Consider the following 26636-nt stretch of genomic DNA (forward strand, 5'->3'; position numbering starts at 1 on the left):
TCCTTGGGGAAGAGTCCAAACCCCTGACTGCTCTAGATACTTCAACACGAGGGAGAACAAAAACAGGACATAAATAAAAAGCAAGTTCAGCCTGTTCCTTGGTTTTGTCTTTTATTTCCAATTTACATTAATTAAAACGTAACAAAAACAAGTCATGATCATAATAATAATATAATAATGCTATTATTATTAATAATAATACTATTATTAATAATAAAAAATATACACAACCTCACTCAAACGAGCCCTCTGCGCTGGCTGCAGAACTGGAGCAACAAAAAGTCAAACACTGGATCTCTTCAAGTGTGTGTGAGTGAGAGTGAGAGTGTGTGCGCCGAGGCAGAGGGCACGCCCTGTGTGAGGGGACTGATGAGAGGAAGTAGAGAGGGATGGGGGTCAAAGGTCACAGCAAATGGGGGCGGGGGCAGCAGACTGGGCTTTCATGACCGAGCTTCTATCAGTCATTTTGATATGAAAATAGAGGGTTTTGCGTAAAAAGCTTCAGGGGGAGAAGGCCTCAGTTTGATTTGTGACGTTTTCTTTTTAGTTTGAGGTAGCTTTAAAATATCAAAACAAAACTTAAAGAAAAAATAAATTTAACGTACCTCCAAATTGGACATGCCATGATTTAAAAAAAAAAAAAATCATCATAGGCACATTTGTGGGGACGAAGCAGGAGGTTGGGGACATTTATCACCCTGAAATCCAAAAAGGGCAAAATGCTCTCTCTGAGAAACTGTATATATATGTATACACACATATACATATATATACATATATACAGGTCACTACATATGAGTATCTGGTTGTTTAAAAAATACAGACTGTTTTACAACAATAGCACCATTGACTTTTATTATAATACACAGTAACTTTTCAATACACACTGTGGTGGTAGAAATAGGAACACCTGCACTTTCTATGTCGCTAGATTTTTGGTTTCAAAGAGATATGTATGCTTTAGTGGAAAGTGGAGTGATGGGGGTTATTAGTAAAGAGGAGGAAGTAGGAGAGGAAGTTGGTGGATATTTCATAAAATATGTGTAAGTGGGTTTTTTATCACTTAGCAACAAACTGGCACACCTGGGACCCAAACCTAAACAATAAATAAATAACACCAACACATTTTTCTCTCTCTAGTTCCCTGGCATGTTCCCGTGCTCTCCTCATACTTCCTCCGTCTTGTTCATAGGGTGGCGGGGTTGCTGTTCACCCAGGGTGAAGTGGGGGCTTTGGGGAATCCATAAGAGGGGGAGGGGGCGATGCTGGATGGATCACAGATGACAGTTGCTGGTGCCATTCAGTGCAGATATCCTACGGAGTTCGACTTGGAAAAAGCACTTTTTTACTTAGAAAAAAAGTCCCATTTTAAAAAAAGTGTCTTGATTTTTTCTCTCTCTCTCCTCCTTTTTCTGAAGTGTGCTCCTCTTTTCATTTCATTTCTTGCAAATTTCCACTTCTTCGTTCTCTTCTGTTTGATCCCTCGTTCTTTACAAGAAGCAGACCGCTCCGACTTCCACTCCGAACTCCTGGTCTGCTCCACCAATATCCATGGGGGCAATGTCTACAATGGGCAGACGAGAGGTCTTCTGCGATCTGTATTCGATCACTGTCTTGCCCCACTGTCCCGTATGTTTCTGTGCAGAGTGAAACACACAAACGTTACACGACCTTCTACGTTCTCCAAAATTACACAGAGTTAATTGGCTTGTTGAGCTAAATGGACACCAGAGAGTAAGAGAGACAATAATGAATTTCATTATATCGTGTTCTGACATGCATCTGATTTAGCACATGTATGTGTATGTACATGAGATAATGTGTGCACGTGTTGAATCTTTCTTACCGTGCAGCCGTCCTCCATCACGCTGTAAGTGAAGCGGCTGTTGCCCTCGGCTCTGATCTCCACATCGTTGGAGCCCTGCAGCAGCACGGCCTTCTTCAGGTTGCCCGTTGAGGCGTCCATGTAGGCCACGCTGTTCTTACAGTGGTAGGTGAGGTTCTGAGAAGCCTCGGTGGACAGCAGTCTCAGGAAAGTCATCTGAATGGCAGCAGTGTTGGGCGCCAGGGTGTCATCACCATAGCTGAACTGCAATGTGCCACACGTGAAGAAGAGGAAGTTAGGAGAACAGTTAATGTCTGTTATTGTGGCTGTTGTGTGCTGTTTAGTTATTTGAACTGTTATAGATTCCTTGATGAGTAAAACCGAGTAAACCAACGAGTAAAAAATTGTTTTTTTTAACTTTTTTTTTTATGAGCAGGGTCACAGGGGCTAAAGCTGATACCAACACACATCGGGTAAAAGGCCAATAATCAAAATCATCATCAATATATTTCCTGATTTCTTTTTAAGAAAAAGACTTGAGCTGTATTTCCAATAAAATGCCTAATGTCAATAGTCAAGACCTTTGCAAATCAAACTCTGTATTTTTGTCTAAATCTGTTGCACATTTAAAAATAGATATCACTAGTGTCAGCAGTTTAAAGACACCTGCAGAGACCAGGTAATCGGGTGCCAATCATGTTTGCACACTATTCACATTTTGTTATTAAAGTTTTTGAAATAGAGTTGATATGCTGCATTGCATTCGTCCCGTTCAGGATCAGTTGGATCACAGAAATTTGTGACCTTTTGAATGTGTGATTTCAGCGTTGTTAGCAGCGTATCAAACTGGACCACTAACATCATGAAACAGTCACCTGGAAAGGATGGCAATAATTCTGAAACTCCTTTATCAGCAGATAAAACTCTCTCCTTGCTCTGGATGCCTTTTCAGAATTGGATGCATACAATATAGGACCACAGGATCGCTTTTACTGCTTGACGACTCCATTTTGTCAAATATTGCAAATTTTACAATGAAAAGAACAATACAACGGATCGGACTCGGTGTGCAAAGTTTCTGGGCGTAACTATTTTTATCAGATGGCCGATGAAAAAAACAAAAGAGACAAAGAACGCATACGAATAATACAGACTTGGTGTGCACATGTTTCAGACTGTTTGAAGTTAAAAAATGAAAGCCATGGTGCCACTTACATGGAATCCTCCGTTCATTGTCTCTCCAAACCAGACGTGTTTGCGGTCCTTGCTCTTGCTGGACCACCAGTTCTTGCGAGGGATGCTGGCAGGTTTGGGCTTGACGCAGGACTCTCCGGTCTCCATGTTGCAGAAAACCTTAATAGCATCGATGGTGCAGCCCTGATTGGGATCAATCCAGTACTCTCCTACAGGAAGAAAAAACACAAACTAATAAGCTTCAAATTAAACCCTTTTTATGGCCGCATAAACAGCTGATAATCATTGAAAATCTTATTATGTAATGTTAAGAAATATTGTGTAATTCTGATATCTCAAAAACAGAATCTGAATCAGCCACATCCAAACTCTCCAGACAACATAAACTATATTTAACACAAATAATGACCTCACCAAACTTAAGCTGCCAACATAAAATGTCACCTAACTTCAGCCTACTTCATCATCTCATCCCAATTTAACCAATTCTCCTTGGTGTCACTCACCGCTCTTCCAGTCAGGATGGCAGAGTTTGAGGTCTCTGCAGGTGCGGGCTGGGTTCTTCTTGGATCCCTCGGGGCTGCGGATGTTCTCGATCTGGTTGTTGAGAGATTTGAGAGTGGCGTCGACCTCAGCGTCATGCTGACGGAGGTTTCCGGAAGCCTGGTCGGCCCTCATGTACCTGAGAGGATCGGGGGACTTTTCAGTCTGACCCAGACCAGCGAAGGCAGACATGTCAATGCCGGGGCCGGGGGGACCGGGAGGACCGGGGGGTCCGGGGTTTCCAGGGGGACCCTGAGAGGAAAAGAGGAAAGATGAAAGATTGTAGTCTCATTTCTTGCTCATAAATGGAGAAATACTCTGTCTTCTACAGTCAGACTAGAAAAGTCCCTCATCTCCCACAGTGATTTCAGGAAATGCTGCAATCTGTTCTGCAATCTGTTCTCTTGTCTGGGACTTCACTATTGGTTTCAACAACAAGCACTTCACAAACAAGCTCGAGTGATGCCAACTAGAGTCCTTGCTACATCTTTTTAAAATGACCTAAGTGATTTTTCTTCCCTTCCATGTTCATGTTTCCATTTGAATATGACTTTTTTAAATTGCCGTAATTTTTAACACAAGTTTAAATTAAATTTGAGCTCAAATTAATGACCTTGCTATGTAAATACGCACCAGAAGTGAAAATATGCTTTGTCCAAGTAAACAAAATGATGTTGATGCAAAATAAATAGTAGAGGTAGAACAACACTGTGCTTGCCACTCTGCTCATGTGTTTTAACCACCTTCAGTGCTACTGTCCAAACTTTGAACAGTGCAGTTTGCTTCGTAAGCATTCCTGGTTACTTGCTTTAACCGCCATTTTGTAACATTCTCAAGCCATTTATCGTAAAACTTGCACTTGCTATTACATAAGCCTTGTTAGTCCTCCCCTGCTCCTCAGTTTTTTCCAGCCAATCAGCTACCCTACCTTTTCTCCTGCCTCATCATCTTATTCCCCTCACCTGAGCTTCGCCGCCCCTTTTCTCCACCTGCACTTCATCCCCTCGTCAGTCTAGTATATATTTAAGTCCTGGTGTTCAGTTCAGTCTTTGTTGGATCCTTGATTCACTGGTGTGATGTTCAGTTGGTGTTTCTTTCGATTAGAGAGTGATCTTTTTGAGTTCCTGCCGTGTCCTGTTTGGGTCCATTTGCTCCACATTACATGATGCTCAAGATGATCTGAAGTGTTGTGAATTTTGCAGAGTCAAACTCCTGTACTGTTTCACAGACTCTCAACATAGTTTTGAATTTTTTAATTCGTAATTAGTCAGGCTCATGTAACATATGTGCAACATACTGAGCACAATGTAGAGTTGTAACCAACAAACAAAAAACACTGTTCAAGTCACACATACTGGCTGAAATGTATTTTTAGCCTGTTTTCAGTGGAAAATCAATGTAACAGCTCTTGTGGGTACTCACAGCGGGACCGGTCTCTCCACTGCGACCTCGAGGTCCGGGGGGTCCAATAGGTCCTGGCAGACCGTTTCCTCCATCCTTTCCAGCAGGGCCAACAGGGCCAGGTGGTCCCTATACACACAGAAGGGGGAAAACTCTTGATGTTAAGCATCAAAGACAGTCTTTGAATTCAAAGTATTCCAAATGTTTTATTGCAACCAGGTATTTTGGCATTAGCACTCACTCTCTGTCCAGAGGGTCCAGCAGGTCCAGTAGCACCCTGGTCTCCAGCTTGACCCTAAACAGATTATTACAGTCACACATCAGGGCCTCTGCAGTCTGAAGTCAATTTTTAGACTTTTTAAATCCTTGTCATTATTTCGTAGACTGCAATTCCATAGTGTCATAGCCGATTCACAGTCATACTAACCAAAGTATGAAACCTGTGGCGACAATATGACGTAGAATCATTTTTACTAAATACCTTTTTTTTTAAAATTACTTCCCAGCAGTATATACCAATAATTTCTAATGATATAATTAATGAAATTCATGCAACCTGGATCTGGATAAGTGCCGTAAAATGCAAGCATCCTGATACATACTGGGATGATGACAAGAAAAGGATCCAGTAAAGCTAAAACAAGGATTATTTAAGTAATTTGACCAGTCTTACACAGATGTCTGGAGGCAGATTGTTTTGCATTCAGTCAGTCTTACCGGAGGTCCAGGCAGACCCTGCAGACCAGTGAAGCCTCTGTGTCCCTTCTGTCCTCGCTCACCACCCTCTCCAGCCTCACCCTTGTCACCGCGGGGTCCTTGGGGTCCCTGAGAACAAGTGGACAACAACATAACTTGAAGAACTTATAATCATTTCCCAAGGATTAGTTTTTCTGTTGCATTAGAACAAAGGGCTTTCTACACATTTGCCATTTCAAAATTCCACATTTTTCCAGACTCAACTAGACTACTTGGTTAATTTGTCATACCGTATTTGACATCTGAGTACTAATAACTAGATGCTTATATTGTGGCCATTCAGTCCACACTCCTACACAGTTAGTCAGGTAAAAGTTTACTGTCAAACATCTTGGCTCAAAAAGGAAGTTATAAAACACTTGTTGGGGCAGAACTGTTTTACAGGCTGTGACAAACTCTTCTTTGTGTTGTTCTTATTCTGTACTTTTACAATCTGTGCAGAAACCCTGAAAACAGCATGATTTTAGCAATTCTGTCGTAGAAAAGACAGGCTGACTTTCAGGGTTTTATATCACTTTTGCAATGGATACACCAATTCTGTTTTCACTTTTGTTCTATAATAATCCTGTGCATGTTCAGATTAGAAGGAAAAAAAAGAAAGATACATACAGGCATTCCTCTGGCTCCAGCAGGTCCTGGAGGTCCAGCAGGTCCTTGTGCACCCTGTGAGAAAAAAACAAAGGAAGGTGGTCATGTTACAGTACAAACCCTAATTACTGAAGAACGGCTTTGAACAGACAGATCCCATTTACTGTCATGTATACTGTATGTTTAAATGATTTGTAAATGCTTATGGATTGCTACCATAATTTCCTGTGTTTTCTTTTAGGTTTTTTTTTTTTTTTTTTTTTTACATTTTTCAAGTCAGTGTAAATATACTTTATTTCTAGTGTGTGATCATCTGCCGCTATCACTCAGTCAGCACTGTTGTGACTTAAGAACAGAGTGCAACTTTCTAACACTTCAAATATGTCTTCTAAAATAAGACACATTTGCACTGAGGTGCATTTAAAGATTAAATAATGTTAAATCAGTATAAAATCTCTGCGGCTATACACTGAATACATTTTTTGTATATGAGAAAAGTAAACACAGAGATTATTTCTTCACTTCAACCACAGGTCAGTTAATCAAGGATAAAACACTTGAGACGTCTTCCTCTGTACTTCAGCTTTTTCCAGCAGGTGAAAAACCTAATCTTCTCAATGATGCTGCTATTTCAACAGGAAAAAACAAACTTCACTCTTGAAAAGAGACGTCACTGTTTTTAAAAAAGATTATGTCACAAGTGTTAGAGTTATTACTCACAGCCTCTCCTCTGTCACCCTGCTTGCCAGTGGGACCAACTGGGCCAGCAGCACCGGGAGCGCCCGGAGCACCAGGAGCACCAGCAGGACCAGTGTTACCGCGATCACCCTGCGGCACAGAGAACACAGCAGCAGACAGGTTTAGAAATTGAAAGGTTGAGATAATAATAGTAATAATATTGTGTGGAGAATATTAATGTCCTTTGTGTGTACACAGTTACTCAGTATGATTTCAGATGCATGAAGAACATGAAAAAAATGTTGATTGGGTATTTAAATAAAAAGGTTAATGATACCGTGTTCCACATTTTACAGGCAGTTTTAGATGCGGGACTCCTGATTGGCTTGGCTCATAAATAATACTAATATTCAACCGATGTGGGGAAATTAGGCGAAACACACTAAGTGGAAACCCTCCTGCTGCAGGTTTACATAATTTGAAATAGCTGGCGTTGTCAGCCAGTTGAATTACAGATCTATTCCTGTCACTAATGCAATTCAAATTTCACCACATTTGCAACACATAAGAGCATAATTCCTATCCTCAGCAACAGCTCATTTGAAAACTAACAACACAGAGCAGGAACAGCATCCTCCAACACAGAGGTTTTGATCTAGTGTGTCTTATGTGGCATAATTGTGTTTCTCTCACCTTGATTCCAGTAGCGCCATCTCTACCAGGAGGTCCATCAGATCCAGGGTTGCCCTGTCACATGACAATATTGAGTGTTAATAGCTTCTACCTCCACCAAGCCAGCTGTCCTATTGAATACCGATTAGCTGCATAATGAACCCTGCTCCAGCAAAACACATTAATAATAAGGTGTAAACACAATGCAAATGTATACGTGATGCAAATAGCAGCAAATTTTAATCGACTTGGCTTCAAGGACAATATTCTGGATTTCAGTCATAGGACATAAACAGACTAAATACAATGTGGCAGATATGAATCACGCAATGCTGTGTGTTGCCAATGCTGTTACCTCTCTGCCAGGCTCTCCTGCAGGTCCAGTGAGTCCAGGTGGTCCGACAGGTCCAGGGGGTCCGCGGTCTCCACTGCCACCAGGAGCTCCCTGCTTTCCAGGCTCACCCTGAGAGGAGAGGAGAGACCTCAGTACCACATATATGCTAAATTTGTTAAATCATAAGACATCACAAGTTAAAGGTGCATTAAGTAAGATCTGGACATAATTTTAGTTTAAAACATTGAAAAAAAACAAACAAACCCTATAAACACAGTGTGAAGAAGTAACACCTTTGATGTTATGTCCAAGATGCCTATGTATTGAATTGCAGAGATATCCACTGCTAAGCAGCCAGGGACGCACTGTCCCTTCTGTTATAATACATCCTGGCCTGAGAGGCGATAGTGAGTCACTGTCGCCTCTATTGTGTCACAGGAGATGATGAGGAAGTTGAGCTGGCCAGAGCACAAGGTCAATGGATACAGCACAGAAGTTACAGTCTCAGCGAAGTAATAAGTGTATAAAAAACACAGTGATGGCAGAAGCTCAGAAAAGAAAATGACCGTTATCCCATCACAAACAGCTCCCGGAAGAAGCAATGCTCCACAGCAAAGACAAGAAGCGATGAAAGAGGAAGCAAAAGTAGAGTAAATATTGGTGTAGCTTTGTAACACTGGAGACAGCTCTTGGACAGTAAAAATATTTAGTTTGATGCTGAACTCTTTTTGATTGGTAAGTAGCATCTAACATTGGCTATTTACTGAAACATATCTTTAGTGTAACTAATGACAACACGGTTTGCGATAAACTTTTCAAATGGTGTGATGTGACTGTTTTCTTGTTACAGTGGCGTTGCTAAAACTGAGCTATAAAGTAAACCATACACAAACGCCACACATGAAGATCATAAGATAGCAGCCTGATTTTGACTGGCTATATTCCTGCTTCGCTGTCAGTTATGAGTTGCCTTTAGTTATGACTGGTGACTGTAAATTGTGGTTGTATGGACACAGTAATAGACTGACATTTAACGGATGAAAAACTGCCCCACATTCGGTTGGACTGGCTTACATAATGCACCTTTAACCAGAGATACAACTCCTGATGTAACTCATCCACTCAGATGGAGATAAGGACTAAGGATGTGCACGATTAGTCCACTAGTGGTGATGTATAGTGATGTTGTGTTGGTCCAGTCAGGTGTTGGAAAGTTTCATGTTGACGTCTTAATGAAGGAGAAAACCATCAATTATCTCTTACACAGCTCATCTGAAATGCTAATTTCTCCATGACCAAGCCAGATGACAAGCAGTGACCTGAAAATTGATTGCTAAACTTCTTTATAGAACATGGCACAAATTTTTTCCTCAATTGAGAAACAGTGGTATGAGGTGAAAACTGTGAGCACCCGCTGCCTTCAGAGGGACCAAACTTGCAGAAAACAACAAAACAAAACATAAACTTTATCTGCAGTTGAAATGTTTGCTATTAAAAGCATGTTCTCTGCTTGAAACATCCTGGGTGTGTTTTGGCACTTCTGTCTTGGCATCCCTTTCATGCGTATTGATGAATAATTAACGGTAAGGACATGCCCACTGAGATGCTGTAAGTCGGGGACATGGCTTGTGTCACATATCAAATAGAGCGAGATGTGAGCAGGGGAGGCTTCTTGTCACATGTCACACTGTACATCAAATGGCGTCAGTTCACCAGGAGAAAAGTCCTGGCTGCTCTCATGCGAGACGTGATGCGACTGTGATCCATTTAGGCCACGGCAGACTGACAGTCCACAGTCCGTCTCTTTCAACTCTTGTGCTAAACATTAGGCTTTGTGCTATTAGGGTAGATTCATGTATTTAGTAAACAGCCTCTCTTGTTTTTTAAGGTTAGTAGTTGGCAGTATGTCACTCATAGCAGTTGAAAGAGAGATCCAATGTTTAGTAATCCTCTCTTCAACCAATAAACACTGCAGTGAGAGTTATAGTGCTTAGCTCCAGCACTGAAACACTTAGCTGATTGACAGGCACTTTGTAAATATGGGCTGCACAAAAAAAATGTTTTTTTTTTATATTGGGAAAGACTGTGATATTGCACTTTTTTAATTAGCTAAAAGAGTGTTTCAGTAGCACTGCGATCAAAAATAGAAAAAAAAAAAATTTAAAAATCGAACTGAATACAAAAAGTTTTTTGTGTTCAGTTCAATGCTAAATTTGTTCAATGAAAGATTGTTAGCAAAAAAAATCATTTTTTAATTCAACAAGCAATTTGTTGTGTTTTAGCATGATGTTTAAAGCAGCGGAAATGCAGAACTGACAGCATTTTGATATGTTTATCACAAGTAATATTGTTATTGCAATATTAAATAATGTTTAATGTCGCATGTTTTCCTCATATCGTGCAGCCCAAAAATTGACAACAATTTTGATCATCATATAGTCCTTTATCAATATTTTTGAATTTTATTCTTTCAATTGTGAGAACTGACTGCTTTTCTCCATTTGACTGCATTATATTATTGTGTTGATCTGCGGCTAACTGTTATGTTCAGCACCATTTAATCTGCCAGTTATATTCTCAGTTAACTGGGTGAGTATTTGAACCATTAAATGTCAAAGTGGCAGCAAGGAAGCAATGCACGTAAAAAGGCAAGCAAAGAGACACACGTGTTTTCTCCAGCTGCAATTAGTTACGAAGAAACAATCACATAAGACAAATATAGTCAGAAAGAACACTTAATCAATAGGCTCTGAGGTCATTAGGTGATGAAAATAACTGTAGGTTGCTGCTCTGATTTGCACATTAATCTATTTGATGAAGCAAAAAGGATGTAACTTACAGAAGGTCCAGGCAGACCAGGGAAACCTCTCTCACCACGCTGTCCGGGCAGACCAACGATACCGCGCTGACCAGCCAAACCCTGAGGACCTGAAGGACCAAGAGGACCCTGAGAGGAGAAGAAGGAAAATGAATGTGTGGTAATTGTATCAACAGTAAGATAATTTGCTATTTTTTCCCCACACATGAAACAATCTTTAAATTATAGACTGTATACACTTATACTATGGAGAATACTATGCTTTTTGGGTCAATTCTGATTCTCTCTGGTGGACTGTGTTGAACTGTAACAGTGACACAACAGTTTCTAAACAACCTCTCATTAATACATCACCTCTTTGGCATTTCTATAGTGAATTGTCTTTTTACTGACATAGATGCCGTATCCAATTCACCTGAAAGAAATCTATTATACAATGATATATTCTGAATAGACACAGTTTTTATTACACCACAATTTCTTTTTTCTTTTTCTTTTATGTAATTTTACCACTTTGTTTACACAAGGCATTTTTAGAGGCAGCCATCTGTGCAAATGCTATTGGTTTGACCTATTTTTAAAAGTTTAACTAAATCTTGAATCGTCAAGTTTTTTTCTTTAAATGGTATTTCGCTTTTTTTCGCGGAATTTTGATTTTATTCTTGAAATGAACAAAAAAAACTTCCTCCTCTAATTTTTTTTTTTCACGTGGATGGTGTTTAACGGTCTTCTGAAGACTTTCGTTCCTTTTTACATCGCAAGGATTTTTTTAGCCAATTGCACAACAGTATCCAACACAAGAGGGCAACTATCTCCAGAAGGAATAGTGTGACATTTTTGGAAACATGCTTATTCACTCAATGCCACTCTCATGTCTGTACGTAAAGATGAAGCAACAATCAGCAGTTGGTTGGCTTAGCTTGTACCTACCAGCGCCTCTAAAGCTCATTAACACGTTGTATTCTGCTCATTTAATTCATAAACACGTTTAAGTTTGAAAATTATAATTTATGGTTTTAAGGGGGTTATCTGCCGGATTACTTCTTGATCAGAAGCAGTGACTTCCAGAGGCCGACATTTGCTGACATGTATTTGAGAGTGCAAAGCTATCCAACTTTAAGATTGTTCCAGTAAGTTTTATCTGTGGTCTGTTCTTTCTTTTGTGTTATTACGCTTCATTCATTCTGTTTCTCTACTTGATTTATATCTCATGTCATTTTCTCCACCTGAGATCTTCACAACAACACAAATCAATCTCTCCATCACTTCATCCACACTGTGACAGAGTCTGCCACATGTCCTGTGGTGCAACAGTAAAAGCTCCCTTAACCCATGCTCACTATAAATGCTAAGTGACAGCTGAGATCTAATCGTTCAGCTGACAAACACTTTGATGTGTTGATAAATGGTTCAAGATTTCATATATGTCATCTATAGATGGGAAGAGCGTCACCTCCGCAGCTATCTCTATGTGTGAGTGTGCAATCATCTGTGATGTGTCATTATCTTGACCGGCACTCGTCACACTTTTATGAGGGGCATGTGTGTGTGTGTGTGTGTGTGTATGTGTATAGCATGGCAAGGTAAAAGCTTGGGGTCCTGTCATTAGTCTGTCACTGAGCCTGTGCTGCCCCGTGCTGTCATATGTCTTGGTCTGCTATTAGAGTCTGTGATGGACACTGACAGCTCTGTGTATTAATGGAGAGTGTGTTCGGCTGCTGTCCATTACTGATGAAATTGGCTCTTTCGGCTGACAGGGCTACGTAAAAGTCGACAGAAATGTAGAAAACAAACACATTTAACATTTTTTTTCTCTCCATAATGGACACCTGTGTTCACCTTGACTTGCTCAAGGAGATGTGCTGTCTGGAGAGGATGAGAGAGCGTGGCTAAACATGTGGGTGCTCTAGGGATTGGAGTGGCATTTCAGGTGTCACAAGGTCAAGAAGTTATAGCTTTATGTAAAAGCCCAGAAGTGTCTTAAGCATAGGAATATGATAAAGGTATGACAAACTCACAGGGGGACCATCCTCTCCTGCATCTCCCTTCTCTCCAGAAGGGCCAGCAGGACCGCGGAGCCCAGCGTCACCCTGTCTGCCTGGGGGTCCACCATCTCCCCTCACACCCTTGGGTCCATCTTTACCAGGAGGGCCGGCAGGACCAGCAGGTCCAGGATTACCCTACAACATGTGAGAAGGATGACTTAAGATACATGAAATGAAGTGACAGTGAAATAACATGACATTGTAATACAGATAAAGTCTGTGGTGTACACAGGTTTCGGAGCAGCATATGTCTTCTCACAGACGTCCCTGCTTATTCCAGCGAGACTATGCCAAGCCACGTTCTGCACAAGTTACAAGTAATTAAGTAAGTAAAGCTTTATTTATACAGCAATAAAACATGCAATTTCAAAGCGCTTCACATACACAATGAATTAATTAATTAAGTTTCAATAAATCAACAGCGTGACTTCACAGTAAAAGAGTTTGAGTATTAGACTGGCCTGCCTGCAGTGCTTTTTGTTTGATGTAATAATTATGGTTAAATTCATATATGTTGAAAATGTATCTGAAAATTGAATAAATAAAATTCGAAATATGAGATATTAATATATAAAACATTTTCAGATAACTTTTAATAACACATATTTCATATTAGCAGTCAACAGCTGCCACTGTGTCAGACATACTGTTTCGGTGGTGTGAAGGTGTTGAAACTGTGTGAATAAATGTTGCACAGGTGCAAATTAAAAAGGAGTCTTAAGTGACAGTAAGTCAGGTGGCATTAAGAAAACATTCCTGTATCTGCTCTGCTGCACCTTGCTTGTTAAAACATAAATGAAGCACATTTAACTTAACACATACACAATTTAATATGGAGAATGAATAATAATTATACTGTCTCTACAGTGGATACCAAAGACTGAATTTGGTTTGTTTTTTAAGTCTATGTAAAAATATGTCCGACTGCAAAAACAACAAACAATTTGAAAAAAAAAAACCCAATAAGATATGTGATATAAAATGACTATACTCACACTGTACTTGCATCATCTGCTATCTGGATTTTATCCACTCATATTGTCAAATCGTGTTATATACTTAACTTGTACAAGTTTAAGTACATTGTGTGCCTTTTTATCTTAATGATGTTTGTCTTAACCATTGTACACATTGTATCTTTAGATCATATTTCTTTTTATTATCTTAGGATGACATCAGGCATTATCTCGCTGGACTAATGACATCAGGCAAAGGACTACTGATGAAAACTAGCTCCTCAGCTAACTTTGGTGCATTTACATTTGTTCAATGTGGATTAATGTACATTATCCCTTCTCAAATAGATAAATTACCCCGCAAAAAACAAAAACCAACAATATCAGCATCTTATGGATATTATTTGTATGGTTATGGACCCAGCCAAATGCATATAGTTGTGGACTTACATTGGGACCTGGGGGTCCAACTCGTCCAGCAGCTCCAGGGAAACCAGTGGCACCCTAAAAGAGAAAGATTAAGTTACAAAAAACAGAAATAATGTGACAAAATGTGTATATTCTACTGTGAATCAAAAGTAAAACACTGCTGAAGATAAAGATATTTTCAAAAGGCCACTTACAGGAGGTCCCTGAGCACCACGAGCACCTTTAGGTCCAGAAACACCAGTAGGACCCTAGAACAGAAAACATACTGTACATGACTGTCTGACATATATTTTATGTTTTATGAATAACTAATATTAAACGCTTGTTTGAATCTGTTTGGTTTAGAGTGGGGTTTGTCTGCTTCAGTTGCTTTTTATTAAGTTTTCCTTTTGACTTGATGTTTATCCCACCTCAAGGAATTTTCTGTCAGTTTCAGCATAGATAAAACATTTCTTCTCTGATTGTCAGTAAGTGTCTGCCTTGTTGTTGCATAATATTTTAAATAGAACAATTCACAAGGTTGGAAACATCCACCACTTTGGTGTTAACCCTCATTGTTTAGGATTCAAGCAAAGTCCATAAAAAAAACCAAAAACACCCACTGCAGGTCCAGGGGCACCAGAGGGTCCTTGGGGTCCAGGGGCACCAGCGTCACCCTTCTGTCCAGATTCTCCCTGCTCTCCCTTAGTGCCTGGCTGACCGTCAGCACCCTGAAATAAAAAGGCAAAACAGGTGAACGAATGAAATACGTCAATCTGTGATTTTACAGATGTTTACGTGATGCTTCTTGATTTCATCAAATAAATTTGGTTAAATGGGCACTCCACTGACTTCACACATAAAGGTCAGTTTAATTCATTGAAACCTGGAGCAACATCACTTTGTGTGTGCTGCTTTCAGATGCCTTTCACAAGTACTCAAAACTTTGAACCCTGAGCACATTGGTGTGACCTCTTTCAAAAATGTAAAAAAAAGTCGAGGAGCAACTTGGTAAGATATGTTCCACAAACTGCACGAAATTTGTTAATTCAGGGTAATCATTTTTTGAAAAGCTATGGAAAAATGTCTGTAGAAAAAAAGAGAAAACGCTAGGGAAAAAACTGTATTTATAATAATAATATTACATGTTTGAAATTATGTTACAGAATTATTAAAAGTTCTTTGAGCACTTTTGAATACATTTTGTTTGCCTTGTTTTTTTTTGTCAACTTATTTTCTTTTTTTGTGGTTTTGTTTACCAACTAAAACCCATTTATAAACTCTTTTATGTGATGTCATCTTTTTATTATTTTTCATCTATTTTACCTATTTTATTTGTTTAATTTCTTTAATTTCCTTTTATTTATCATATTATTACTTTTGTTGTTTTATGATGTGTCTGGTCTATTCGTTTGTACTTTTTTAAATTGACATTTTGCGTCCTGCATCTTGCCTTATTTGTACTCTTGTTTTAATTTTTCCAACTCTTCCCTAGTTTAGATTGTTTGGCTTTCTGTTGTTACATTGCCTTCTCTGTATCCCAAATTTGCTTTTGCTTTGTGTGTCAAAGCACAAACAAAGTTATTATTATTATTATTATTATTATTATTATTATTATTATTATTAGTAGTAGTAGCAGTGGTAGTAGTAGTAGTAGTAGAAGTAGTAGTGGTAGTAGAAATAGTAGTGGTAGTACTAGTAGTAACAGGTAATTTTCTTGTGCTTTTTACTAATTTTCTTAATAGTTTTTGGTTCATTTGTTCCTTTCTTGCTCATTGTTTGCATGCTGTTGTTTTTTTCATATGTATTTCTGTTTACAAAAACACAATATTTCTTTAAATATGGGCTGGCTCTATGATTACTGGTGTGTAATAACTTTAATGTTGATATATTTCTAGTTTTTGGAAGATGTTGACATGTCCTATGTTTTGAGAAGCTCTTGAACGTCTCCGGCCCTTGTTCTTGTGTGTACATTGGGTGGCAGGTTTGTTATGAGCCACTCAGTGCCGATCAGAGGTGTGAACATCTTGACCTACTCGGCCTCTTTGACAGGGCGGGACTAAGAAAAGAGGAAAAACAAAGTGAAGAAAGCGGATGTGAAGTCAAAGGAGCTAGTCTTAAGTTCAGTACAGTCTGTTATTTTACTTTTTCCTATCAAGTAAAGATCCAGTGTTTTTTCACATTAGTGTGTAATCTATAGCAGGGAGAAAGAGCGTGTTATGGAGCCGTTTTCAGTGAGTTATTGTCTTAATTTGGCGCAAACGGCCTAGCCAGGTGTTGCTATTTGGCCATTGCCCTGCTTAGCTGGTAGGAGAGACTCCATGCGGGAAATCCCTTTTGTCACCGAGTTTCTGAGTGAGTATGGACAACGAAATCTGTAAAAATATGAACATTAATGCTTAAAAGCTCGGAGATTCATTGTTTTATACATTTCTGGGTAGTGTGCGTCAGACGCCGCCGCCACATGCTGCTGTAGCAGACGTGTTTAGGTCTGGCCGCTGCATGCTGGAGGAGACCACGGAGGTTTTCAGTAGGTCAGAGCATCAGGACGCTTTTCTTTTTTCAAAAAACATTAAAAACGGTACATACAGTAAGATAACAGTCTCAGAAAATATCACGGTTTCACGATATTAAAGAATTATTTTATCATTATCACTCAGAATGACCCTTAAAGGAAAGAAAACAAGCGTTACTTTTGGTTGAACAAATGTTTAATCACTATAATTAAGAATTGAAGCCATTTTTAATAGAAGTAGGCTTTAAATGTAAAATCCTCCCTTTTAACAATAACTAAAGTAAGTGTTCGATTTTACATCCAGTTGCATTTTTTTTCAATATTGTAGGTAAGCTAATGCACATGGTATGATAATCAATATATATTTTAAGATAATAGGAAAAACGATGAACACACACAGGGTTTGACCTAATTATTTTAGAAGTAGGAAAAAAATGTTTTAAGGTATGCATCTTGAGCTGGTTTTGGTATATGAGGGCAATTTCTTCAAAAAAAAATTATAAATCTAGAGTCTTGCTAAAATAATAAGGAAAATTAATTATATACTGTCTATTCTTGGAGAAATTTGGATTGTTTAATATTATTAACAAATTCGATTCTTTTGGTGAAATGCCAAAATGTCTTCAGAGGTCCATCTGAAAATCAGTTTAGATGATAGTCACATGTGCACGTTGAAAAAATAAGCATGTTAAAGTTTCTACCATGTTGTTACAGAAGGTGCATTTGGCATCCATGTCAAGAATGTATCTTTAAATAACAAAATGTACAGGATAGCATTTGTGTATAATTTAAAATGCTTTTCTTAAATTCTTAGGATGGGTTTCAGATCAACCACTTTCTAAGATAAAGGAACAGTGATTACAGACAATATATTTCTTGAGGATTTCAATGAGCTCATACAAGCGTGCTAACACTGTGGTGCCACAAACTGAAATGTATTATAAAAAATGTGGGTACTTTTATTTTTGCTTTATTTTAGTGGGTCACCAGTGAGGCTTAAAGGTGTGGTTCACAATATTTCCATGTTTATTTCATCAAATCTATGTGGTCTAAAATTTATTCGTGTTCTAAAATATGTGTCAAAGTGGCAAACTCCAGGTTTTAGCTTAGTTAAGTGTAAATGTGAGTTCTGAGCTCACAATAACAGTAAAGCTACATTAGGCTAACCACTCCTTTCTGCACACTAGTCGAGAGTCACATGCTCTTATTTGTTAGTTACAGTGGATATATTTTATTTTATATTTCATGAGACCTTCACCAATTCACCTCCCATGTGAAGATATTATCCCATTATATTAATGTTAACATGCATGATAATTCAGTGATAAATTTTAAATTAAGTAGGTGGGCTACATGTCCTCTGTGTCTCTGGAAAAATGCTTTTTACTGACTTTAATGTAGAGGAAAATATACTCAAAAACTGAGTTTTCCTTCACTTTTCTGTCTTTCATGATTTTTCTTTCACACAAAACTTGACTGAGATTGAAGTGAGTGAGACAGAGGTGTGATCCCTTATTTCAAAATATTAAACAAGAGCTGCTGATGTTTTATATAGCACTCGTGTCTGTTTTCAGTCTGTGTGTTGATGAGCCGTGATGTTACAGTCTGTGAGCTGTGAACCAAAAATGACATAGACACCTTGTCTTGTTATTCATACTGATATAAATTCAATAATTAATCATAGGGCAACCAAGAGAGAGAAAAAGTGTGATGAATTGGGTTGTCACAAAGCTATTGAGGGAAATCTGTTTGAAAGGATGCAGCTTATTAAAAACATTCATGTGATGTCTGCCTGGAGTTTTTGAGAGGATCTAAACGGATGAGTGATGTGAAGACTTCAGACTGTCTACACACTAATTTCTCTCTGCAGAATAAATACACTGAGGTAGATGAGAGACGTGTCAAGATACAAAATGATTCACAGAGGCCTGAAACAGAAGTAAAGACTATTAGATAACCAAGTGATACCAGGTAATAATAGACAGGTTTGAAATAAACGCTGTCATGATGTCGTCTCTTGCTCGTGACTCTTGGTGGAACAAAATAATCCATTTACGCAGGAGTCTCACTTTGCAGGTAACGATACACAAGGCGAGCGCTTGTATCAGTTTTTTTTAGAAAGACAATACAATAATATTGCAACTTTAATTGTTTATCATCAAGATGTTGAGATTGTTTTGTATATCTAATGTGCTTTAATCAGATACTTTAATCGTATTCATTTACAATATTGGATAAGCTAATAACGACTGCGCTTAATATCTTACTTACTAACTTAGTGTCACAAGTTTTACTGTGCAACATTTTGTGTTTTTAGATTCAATTCACACTACGTATACTGAGTGTTATTCAGCTTCATTTTAGAAGCCAAGCCACTGGTTTGATGCTATTTCTCAGTCCTGTTCTTCACATAGTTCGTTTCAGATCATGAAAGATGAGGTGTTATAAATTTACACTTTTTAAATGATGAGTCCCATTCCATCATAAGTAACAGCTGTTCCTCTTTTTGATTTTATATTATTTTTACACTGTATTTATGGTATTTTAATATGTTGCTATTTTGCACAGCTGTAAGGCTTTTTGATCTCAATGGGACATCCTGATAAAATCTAAAATAAATAAAACTCCCAAAACCAACGCTTTGTGTTGGTAGTTGGACTGAACCACCAACCCAAAGTATCTGTATTTGATGACCTGGATATGACACTCAAAAATCAGCTGTCTTTGTCCAGAGTTAAAAACAGCACTTTAAACTGTGAGTAATAGTAAATATGACCGAATGGCGTTCTAGGAAGAGAACTACAGTAAAACTTGTTTTAAAAACTTAAATCATTTTTTAAAACATGCTAACATGTCCAGACCCAGAACAGGACCACACGGCCACAGACTACATGTGCTGACATTTAGTTAAAGGCCCTGGAGTCCATGTTTTTCAGATTTCTGCAGAGCTAAGTGCTGGTTGGTGTTATTGATGTTACTTACAGGAGGTCCAGCAAATCCAGCAGGCCCAGGAGGTCCAGTCTCACCCCTGTCACCCTGAGGAGGAAGAGGAAGAAAGAGAGGCAACACACATTCAGAGGTTAGTCAGGCTGCAATGTTGACTGAAAGTGTGAGAAATGGGTTAAAAACATATACAGTGATTATTTTATACTCATAATGTATAATCTTACAAAATGATTTGCTCTGAAGAAAAAAACTACTACTGAGTGATGTTTATTTATTGTATATCTCACTTCAATTTTTTTTTTTTTTTACGTTGACAGTGCCATCCTGTTTTTAGGAATGAATAACTGGAGTTAAACTGTGACACTTACAGGAGCGCCGCGGGTACCAGGAGCTCCAGAAGGACCAGCAGGACCAGATTCACCCTGTAAGAAAACACAGTAACATCAGCAACACACACAGATTCAGACAGATATGCAGTTAACTTCAGGGGTCATACTTGAGGTGCTTGAAGTCCTTGAATTTGGCTCTCAGAATTGTTAGTACGTAAATACTTTGAAAATTAGACATTTTATTACTTGGTCCTTGAAAAGTACAGCTATTACTGGCTATTTACTGGCTGGTAAACGCTGGAAAATAATCAGCTCAAGGATGTTTCGTTAGCCTGCAAAAACACTCACACCAGACTTATCTAGTTGTCTGAAATTAGTTATTTATGGTTTTAAAGTATGAGATATTGAGCTTTTTAAAAAATAATGATCAGTAATTGTGTGCTCGTAAATTACACTTTAAACATTAAGGCAAAAATTGCTGGAGAAACGCAGGTTTGTGAATGTGAAGAAATTATTTGTTAAAAAAAAAGAATATATAGATGAAATTTCGTGCACAAACTATATCAGTGAAGAGAATTCACAATCACCGGGTGTGTTTTTGAGAACATGCGAGTTTGGGATTAAAGGAGTAGCTGAATAATCGATGCTCCATGCTCTGCTCTTGAGATTTCCCTGCTTTTTTGTCCTTTGCCAATCACACAGCTGAAAAATTCTAACAAGTTAATTTATAGTAAGTTAATATTAGCCTGTGGTATCATGTGTTTGCTCCATTTATGAGCACTGGTTTGTATGTTTGTATAGCTCTCTTGCATCAGATGGTTGTGGAAAAAACATTTTTATGTCGATAATAAAACTGAGTGCTTGAAAAATTACTAGAAAGTCCTTGAATCTTGAATCCCTCTATCTGTATGAACGCTGCAACTTGTATTGTAGTGGGACATTTAAATTCAACTCAACACCAAGTTTAATGAAAAACTTCAGGGGGAAATATTATAGTGAAAACTTGCCAGTAACTACAGTAAATAATGATTAAAATGATATGACTCACCTTCTCACCGTTGGGACCAGCAGGACCAGGAGGCCCAATGGGACCAGTGAGACCCTGGAAACAGCAAAAGAGTGTAAAGAATTGAAAAAGTTTGGCATGAGAGTTTTGTTTAGAAATAATTTTTCCCAAAATAACATTTTTTTTGTCAGACCAAAAGAAATTGAGGATTTAAAGGGTTGAACATTTATGATGCAACACAATAACACTCACTCTGCCACCATCTTTGCCAGGAGCACCTTCAGGTCCTTTCTCTCCGATGTCACCCTGAGGGAGTATAAACACGAGTCAGTCACCTGACAGGAGTTTAGGCACACATACAACTTAAAGTTTAAATATTCAGTCGTTAGTTGCCATTATGGCTTACTCTGTCTCCTTTGGGTCCAGGGATGCCAGCAGCTCCTCTCTCTCCGGGCATACCCTGCAGGCCGGGGGGTCCCTGAGCTCCACCAGCACCAGCAGGTCCAGTGGCTCCCTATTGTGGAGCAGGAATAAATGAATATGCACCGACAGCAGACACGAAAGTTAATTAAGGGTGTTGTCACAGGTTGAGGGGGCATAGGTGTATATTTTTACGCAGAGGACGCTTCCCCCTCATTATTTCCAATGTAAGTTTGACAGTGACAGAGGACTTTTATTTGAACAAAATGTAAGATATTTACACAATAACTGGATGTAGAAAAGGCACAAATTGGTGCATAAAAATTCCCCTGAATGCAGGAAATTAAGTATTAAGTATACTCAAAACTTTCTGGTATAGGACCTATGTGCCTATGATAAAACTTGCGAGAGACGGCTTGTACTTATTCAACAATAGACCCTGGCCATCTTTGTTTCGACATGCTCTGTTCAGCAAAGGGCTGAATGAAAATAACCAAAAACAGTTCAGTTTAGTATTATTCACCTGACACAGGTTGTTCAGTTTTTGGAATAATATAACCTTTTGCCATCTTTGCAGACAGAATTTAATTATTTTATTTTATTTATTTTATTTTAAGTGCATAAAAATCAACTTCATTAGTTAAACAATAAAAATATCTCTATTCCCACATGTTCCATTTGATTTGATTCTGACACTGAATTCTGCATTTTGAGTAGATAATTTTTTAATCATAACAAATCCAAGGTAAAGGAGGGAAATGCAGACTTTGATTTTTTTTTAAGTGGCTCCAGCGGGCCCACTCCTGGTCAGAAGTCGTCAGGCTTATCAGCAGTGTTTTCCACTGCAGCCTCAGACTGGAGATCAGACACACAAACACCAGCTCAGCTGCATATCTGCACTCATTAAGCTGTAACCATGGGGCATGTTGGCTCTCAATATATTCACACCGAAGGGGGCAAATGTACACTTTGTTTCTTGCAACAAATCACTCTGCATCTTTCTCAGAATGGAGCTCCTCATACTGTCTGCTCCTCCGTCACCATCATGTCGACTATAATCCTCATCCTCTCTGTCTGCTCCTGTCTGACCTTCAGGGAAGAAAACCTGAACTGGGATTAAAATCTGACCAGATAACAGACCAAAAGTGAGAATTTCAGACGCTTTGAGCTCTTCCTTCACTCACAGTGCAGTTGGGACGACTGACTGCAGCGACTGGAATTTGTTGGTGGCTGATAAGCAAGTGACTGTCTGGCTTGATTCAAAATACACTTACCTGCCAGCAGTTTAATAATGTAGAAAAGACCTTATTTCTTTTTAAAATATTAGCATTTTATGAATTGCCTAAATGTAGTATTTGAATGTAGGTAATGAGAAATTACCATATTTTTTTATATATTTATTGACGTTTTGTTCTGTTCTTTTTTTAAATTTATTGATGTTTGCCATACTTTAGTTTATTTCTAATATTATGTTTGTGTTTTGTTATGCATCAACACGCCAAAACAAATTCCTTGTATGTGAAAACGTACTTGGCAATAAATTGGCCGGATCCTGACTGTCTGTCTTGAAGCGTGCAAATCCTTACTACAGTAATAATGCAGTCCTCTGTTGAAATTTTCAATATACTGCACAAGGTTTCTAGAGTGTTTTTCAATTGGGGTGAGACCTTTCTCCTTAAAGAAATACTGTCTCACAACCAATCCTATAAAATGTTTTGTTTCATTTTTTCCTGTATTTTTGGTGTGTAAGCTTCTATGAACACACTGCTTGTGCAATAGAGTCAGTTAGTTGTCAGCTCTCAAGTAATGGCCAACTAATTTGATCTTTACAGAGTCATTTTTTTTTAAAATAAAGCCCCAGTTCTCTGATCCTAGCTTCTTAATTGTGAATATTTGTTGGTTCTTTACTCCTCTGTGATAGTAAAATGAATATCTTTTGGTTGTGGACACAACAAGACATTTGAGGATGCCATCTTTGGCTTTAGGGAACACTGATCAACATTTTTCAACAGTTTCTCAATTTTTATAGGTCAGACAGTCTGTTAATTAAGTAAAATAATCAATAGATTTAACTGAAAATAACTGTTAGTTGCAACCCTCATGTATAATGACCGTGCCAGTTTCTAAGTTCTAAATTTTCTGAGAGGTTTCTTACTTTTAGATTAGTCATCTAGTCTAAGTCTAAATTTCTGTATAAGCATCAGGGGAAATATTTGTTAAGAACATCCCTAATGTAAATGTTCAGGAAAACTGATCAGAGGATCTATTTTATACAGCGGTCCCCATATAGACTTCCATTACTCTGTCATCTACTGACTAAAAATCATTAGACAAGACGTATCAGGATCTGGGTGGCTTACCACATTAAATAAACATTTTTTTGGGGTGAAAACACTAAATGTGGTCAACACAGCTCAACTCACAAATATCTGAGGTGATGATAGTTTGATCACATGCTCACATTATTGCTGCTGCTCCTCAGGCGGTAACTTTTCATAATTTGATGCTTTCTGACCAGATGTTGGACTCACCTTGGGTCCGTCAGTTCCAGGAGTTCCTGGCAGACCTCGAGGACCCTGCAGACCCTGAGGGCCGGCAGCTCCTCTCTCTCCGGGGAAACCACGCTCTCCCTGAAAGGCGACGCAGCAACAATCAACTGCATGTCCGACAATGAGTGAGTCAAACAACAGTTAGGTTAAATACAGACTGTCAGCTTACTCTGGGTCCAGTAGCACCAGCAGCTCCAGCCTCTCCAGGGACACCCTGAAAGAAAAGTGACATTTGCAGGATCAGTATATGAAAAGTCAAGCCGTGTGTCTTTAAACAAGGAACTACTACAGTTTGTACTAGTGATAGACTGAGGTAGAGTCTTGATCCTGTTACAGCAGCTGACTCAAAATTATGAGTGACACATATTATCAGGATATGTTACGTATAAAAGCAAATACTAAGGTGAACATGGACCTTGTTATAAACAGCTCTATGTCACACTTTTCATTCACAGTGATACAGAAATGATGTGAACGATAAGACGACTGTAAAAATACATAACGGCTATTTAATACCAAGATGTTCCTACAGTACGAAATAACATTGGAGGCAGCAAATATGGTAAAAAAAAGCAACTAATTTTATTTTTTTTAATTAATCTTTTATTTTATTTAAGTCTTAATTTTCTCAAACACAACTTGACAATAATGTTAAAGCTCTTGTGGGTGTCATAGTGCTGCAGGAGCAAAACAACATACAATACACAGCTGCTCCAAAGGAAACACATCAACAATGATACAATAAGGATTTTCACTGAGTTTAATGGACTATATTTAATTTTAATTTCTTTTTTTCTCTAAACTATGTTAAAAAAAAAAGACTAATAAATTTACCTTGTATATTTCACCAAGAAAGTGCACTCACCTGGTCTCCAGGCTTTCCTCCCTCACCAGGGGGGCCAGGAGGTCCAGGCAGACCCTGAGCACAGGACACAAACAAAAAAGATGTTAGCAAAAACAAACGCTGAGTCTGAAATAAACAAAAATTGTTACAAATTTGTGTACAATGAATCAGCATGTGGGTCATCATAATATTTATATACTATGAGAAATCATAGTACACTCACGGCCATAATTAGAGAAACAGCTGCATTCATATCTAAACTCTAACAGGTCATTACAGGTCAAGGTTCGGGCAGGTAGACTCACCTGGAAACCTGAGGGACCGGGCTGTCCTTGCTCTCCTCTCTCTCCAGCAGGACCCTAAAGAAATAATCCATAATCTATAGTCACGATCAACTTCTGTCATACGTTAAATGTCAGGAATGTCATGATTTATGTGTTTAAGGTGGTGGTTACTTTGGCATTTATGTATCTGATATCACTAAACATCAAGGTGATCATTCAGAACGTTTTACATATTGCAGTTTTTTTTTCAGGTTAAACCAGCTTTATTTTCTTCAGTGCACTGAAACGCACACTTAAAGACCAGCTGAATGCCTGTGCGTCAGTGATGCCATCTTACAATGTCCAGACATTTATGTCAAGGACTTTCTTTTTTTTTTTTCTCCAAAGAGAACTATCGTCGAGGCAGTCTGCGAAATAGAGATACCGAAGGTGGCTTCTAAATGCAGACGGTGAAAAGGCGTGAAGATAATATCAGTGTTGAAGCTATATGGAGTGGGATGGGGGAGGTAGAGATACGTACGGCAGGGCCAGGGGGTCCAGCAGGGCCGGTTTCTCCATCTTTGCCAGGCAGACCCTGAGGCGTGGAAGGAAGAGAGGGAGGAGGGAGGGAGACGCAGGAAGGAGGAAAAACAAATAGATGGATATCAACAGTTAAGCCAAAGGTGATGCTATAAAGTAGATAGACATCTGATAGCTATAATTGAGCTTTTCAGCGTGCTTCTTATGTGGAAGCTGAACCACAGAAATAACAGGATCAGTGAGTCACAGTAACCAGAGAGTACAAAACTACCTGCAGAAAAAGGTTCACTTTCATCTGTTTAATTATAATACTCGTGTCTGCAGTTGTTGAATGTATATATACTTAAGTACAAAGTTAAGGTACTTGTACTTTACTTGACTATTCATGTCACTTTATACTTACTCCACTACATTTCAGAGGAAAATACTGTAGTCTTTACTTCACTGCATTTATCTGATAGCTTGAGTCACATTTTTGCATAAAAATATAAGAAGAGTTTTTTAACATCATATGTTATAAAGTACAAGTTTATTCAAGTACCGCTGAAACAATTAATTGATTAATCAATTAGCTGATTAAAAGAAAATTAATTGCCAACTATTGTGTGGGTAATTTTTTTTTATTTAATATGATTGTGTTTTGGGGGTGTTTTTCTGTTTTTGTGATAAGTTTGAGTTTCTACTAACTTTTTTCGATTTCCTTTTTGATTTTGTATTTTTTGTAAATATTTTTGTTTTCTTGTTTCCTTTTTTGTTTTAGGTTTTTCTGTATTGGGTACTTGTGTACTTAAAGTACATTTTTCTGATTATACTTACTTAACATTTTTAATGCAGGACTTTACTTGTAACAGAGTATTTTTACACTGTGGTATAGTAAAGGGAATACTTCTTCGACCTCTGCATGTCTGAAAACATGGTCTAACAGCTACTCTTATTTTTCTTAAATATTGTTTTCTTTTAATTGTATAGTCCATAAAAGCCTTTTGTTATGTTCTATACCGGATTA

General features: G+C 38.3%; 1 protein-coding gene and 1 long non-coding RNA gene across 4 annotated transcripts in view; one reads left to right on the plus strand and one right to left on the minus strand.

Annotated features, from left to right (window-relative positions):
* Positions 1–94: 94 nt before the first annotated feature.
* The window catches only part of col2a1b (collagen, type II, alpha 1b), a 65082-nt gene continuing 38540 nt past the window's right edge, over positions 95–26636 (minus strand). For both annotated transcript variants that reach the window (XM_042506010.2, XM_042506001.2), the window contains 26 exons: positions 25632–25685; positions 25133–25186; positions 24849–24902; positions 24153–24197; positions 23966–24064; positions 21421–21528; positions 21267–21320; positions 21057–21110; positions 20048–20101; positions 19716–19769; positions 14842–14949; positions 14434–14487; positions 14261–14314; positions 12828–12989; positions 10831–10938; positions 8013–8120; positions 7679–7732; positions 7028–7135; positions 6329–6382; positions 5681–5788; positions 5205–5258; positions 4985–5092; positions 3526–3814; positions 3041–3228; positions 1847–2089; positions 95–1637 (listed from right to left, as the gene is read on the minus strand). In XM_042506010.2, the coding sequence (XP_042361944.2) occupies positions 1491–1637; positions 1847–2089; positions 3041–3228; positions 3526–3814; positions 4985–5092; positions 5205–5258; positions 5681–5788; positions 6329–6382; positions 7028–7135; positions 7679–7732; positions 8013–8120; positions 10831–10938; positions 12828–12989; positions 14261–14314; positions 14434–14487; positions 14842–14949; positions 19716–19769; positions 20048–20101; positions 21057–21110; positions 21267–21320; positions 21421–21528; positions 23966–24064; positions 24153–24197; positions 24849–24902; positions 25133–25186; positions 25632–25685 (2577 nt within the window). In that variant the 3' untranslated portion in view covers positions 95–1490. The remainder of the gene's footprint in view (positions 1638–1846; positions 2090–3040; positions 3229–3525; positions 3815–4984; positions 5093–5204; positions 5259–5680; positions 5789–6328; positions 6383–7027; positions 7136–7678; positions 7733–8012; positions 8121–10830; positions 10939–12827; positions 12990–14260; positions 14315–14433; positions 14488–14841; positions 14950–19715; positions 19770–20047; positions 20102–21056; positions 21111–21266; positions 21321–21420; positions 21529–23965; positions 24065–24152; positions 24198–24848; positions 24903–25132; positions 25187–25631; positions 25686–26636) is intronic.
* Positions 16202–26228, plus strand: LOC121957440 (uncharacterized). 2 transcript variants are annotated; one of them, XR_015779077.1, is made up of 5 exons: positions 16202–16573; positions 19718–19812; positions 19997–20103; positions 23953–24108; positions 25363–26228. It is a non-coding gene; the product is annotated as an uncharacterized LOC121957440 (long non-coding RNA). The 2 variants fall into 2 exon arrangements; XR_015779076.1 differs by lacking the exon at positions 25363–26228 and having other exon boundaries at positions 16205–16573; positions 23953–25352.

Source organism: Plectropomus leopardus, chromosome 2 (assembly GCF_026936395.1).
Source record: "Plectropomus leopardus strain MGB_pleo_1.0 chromosome 2, ASM2693639v1, whole genome shotgun sequence".
NCBI classification, from domain to species: Eukaryota; Metazoa; Chordata; class Actinopteri; order Perciformes; family Serranidae; genus Plectropomus; species Plectropomus leopardus.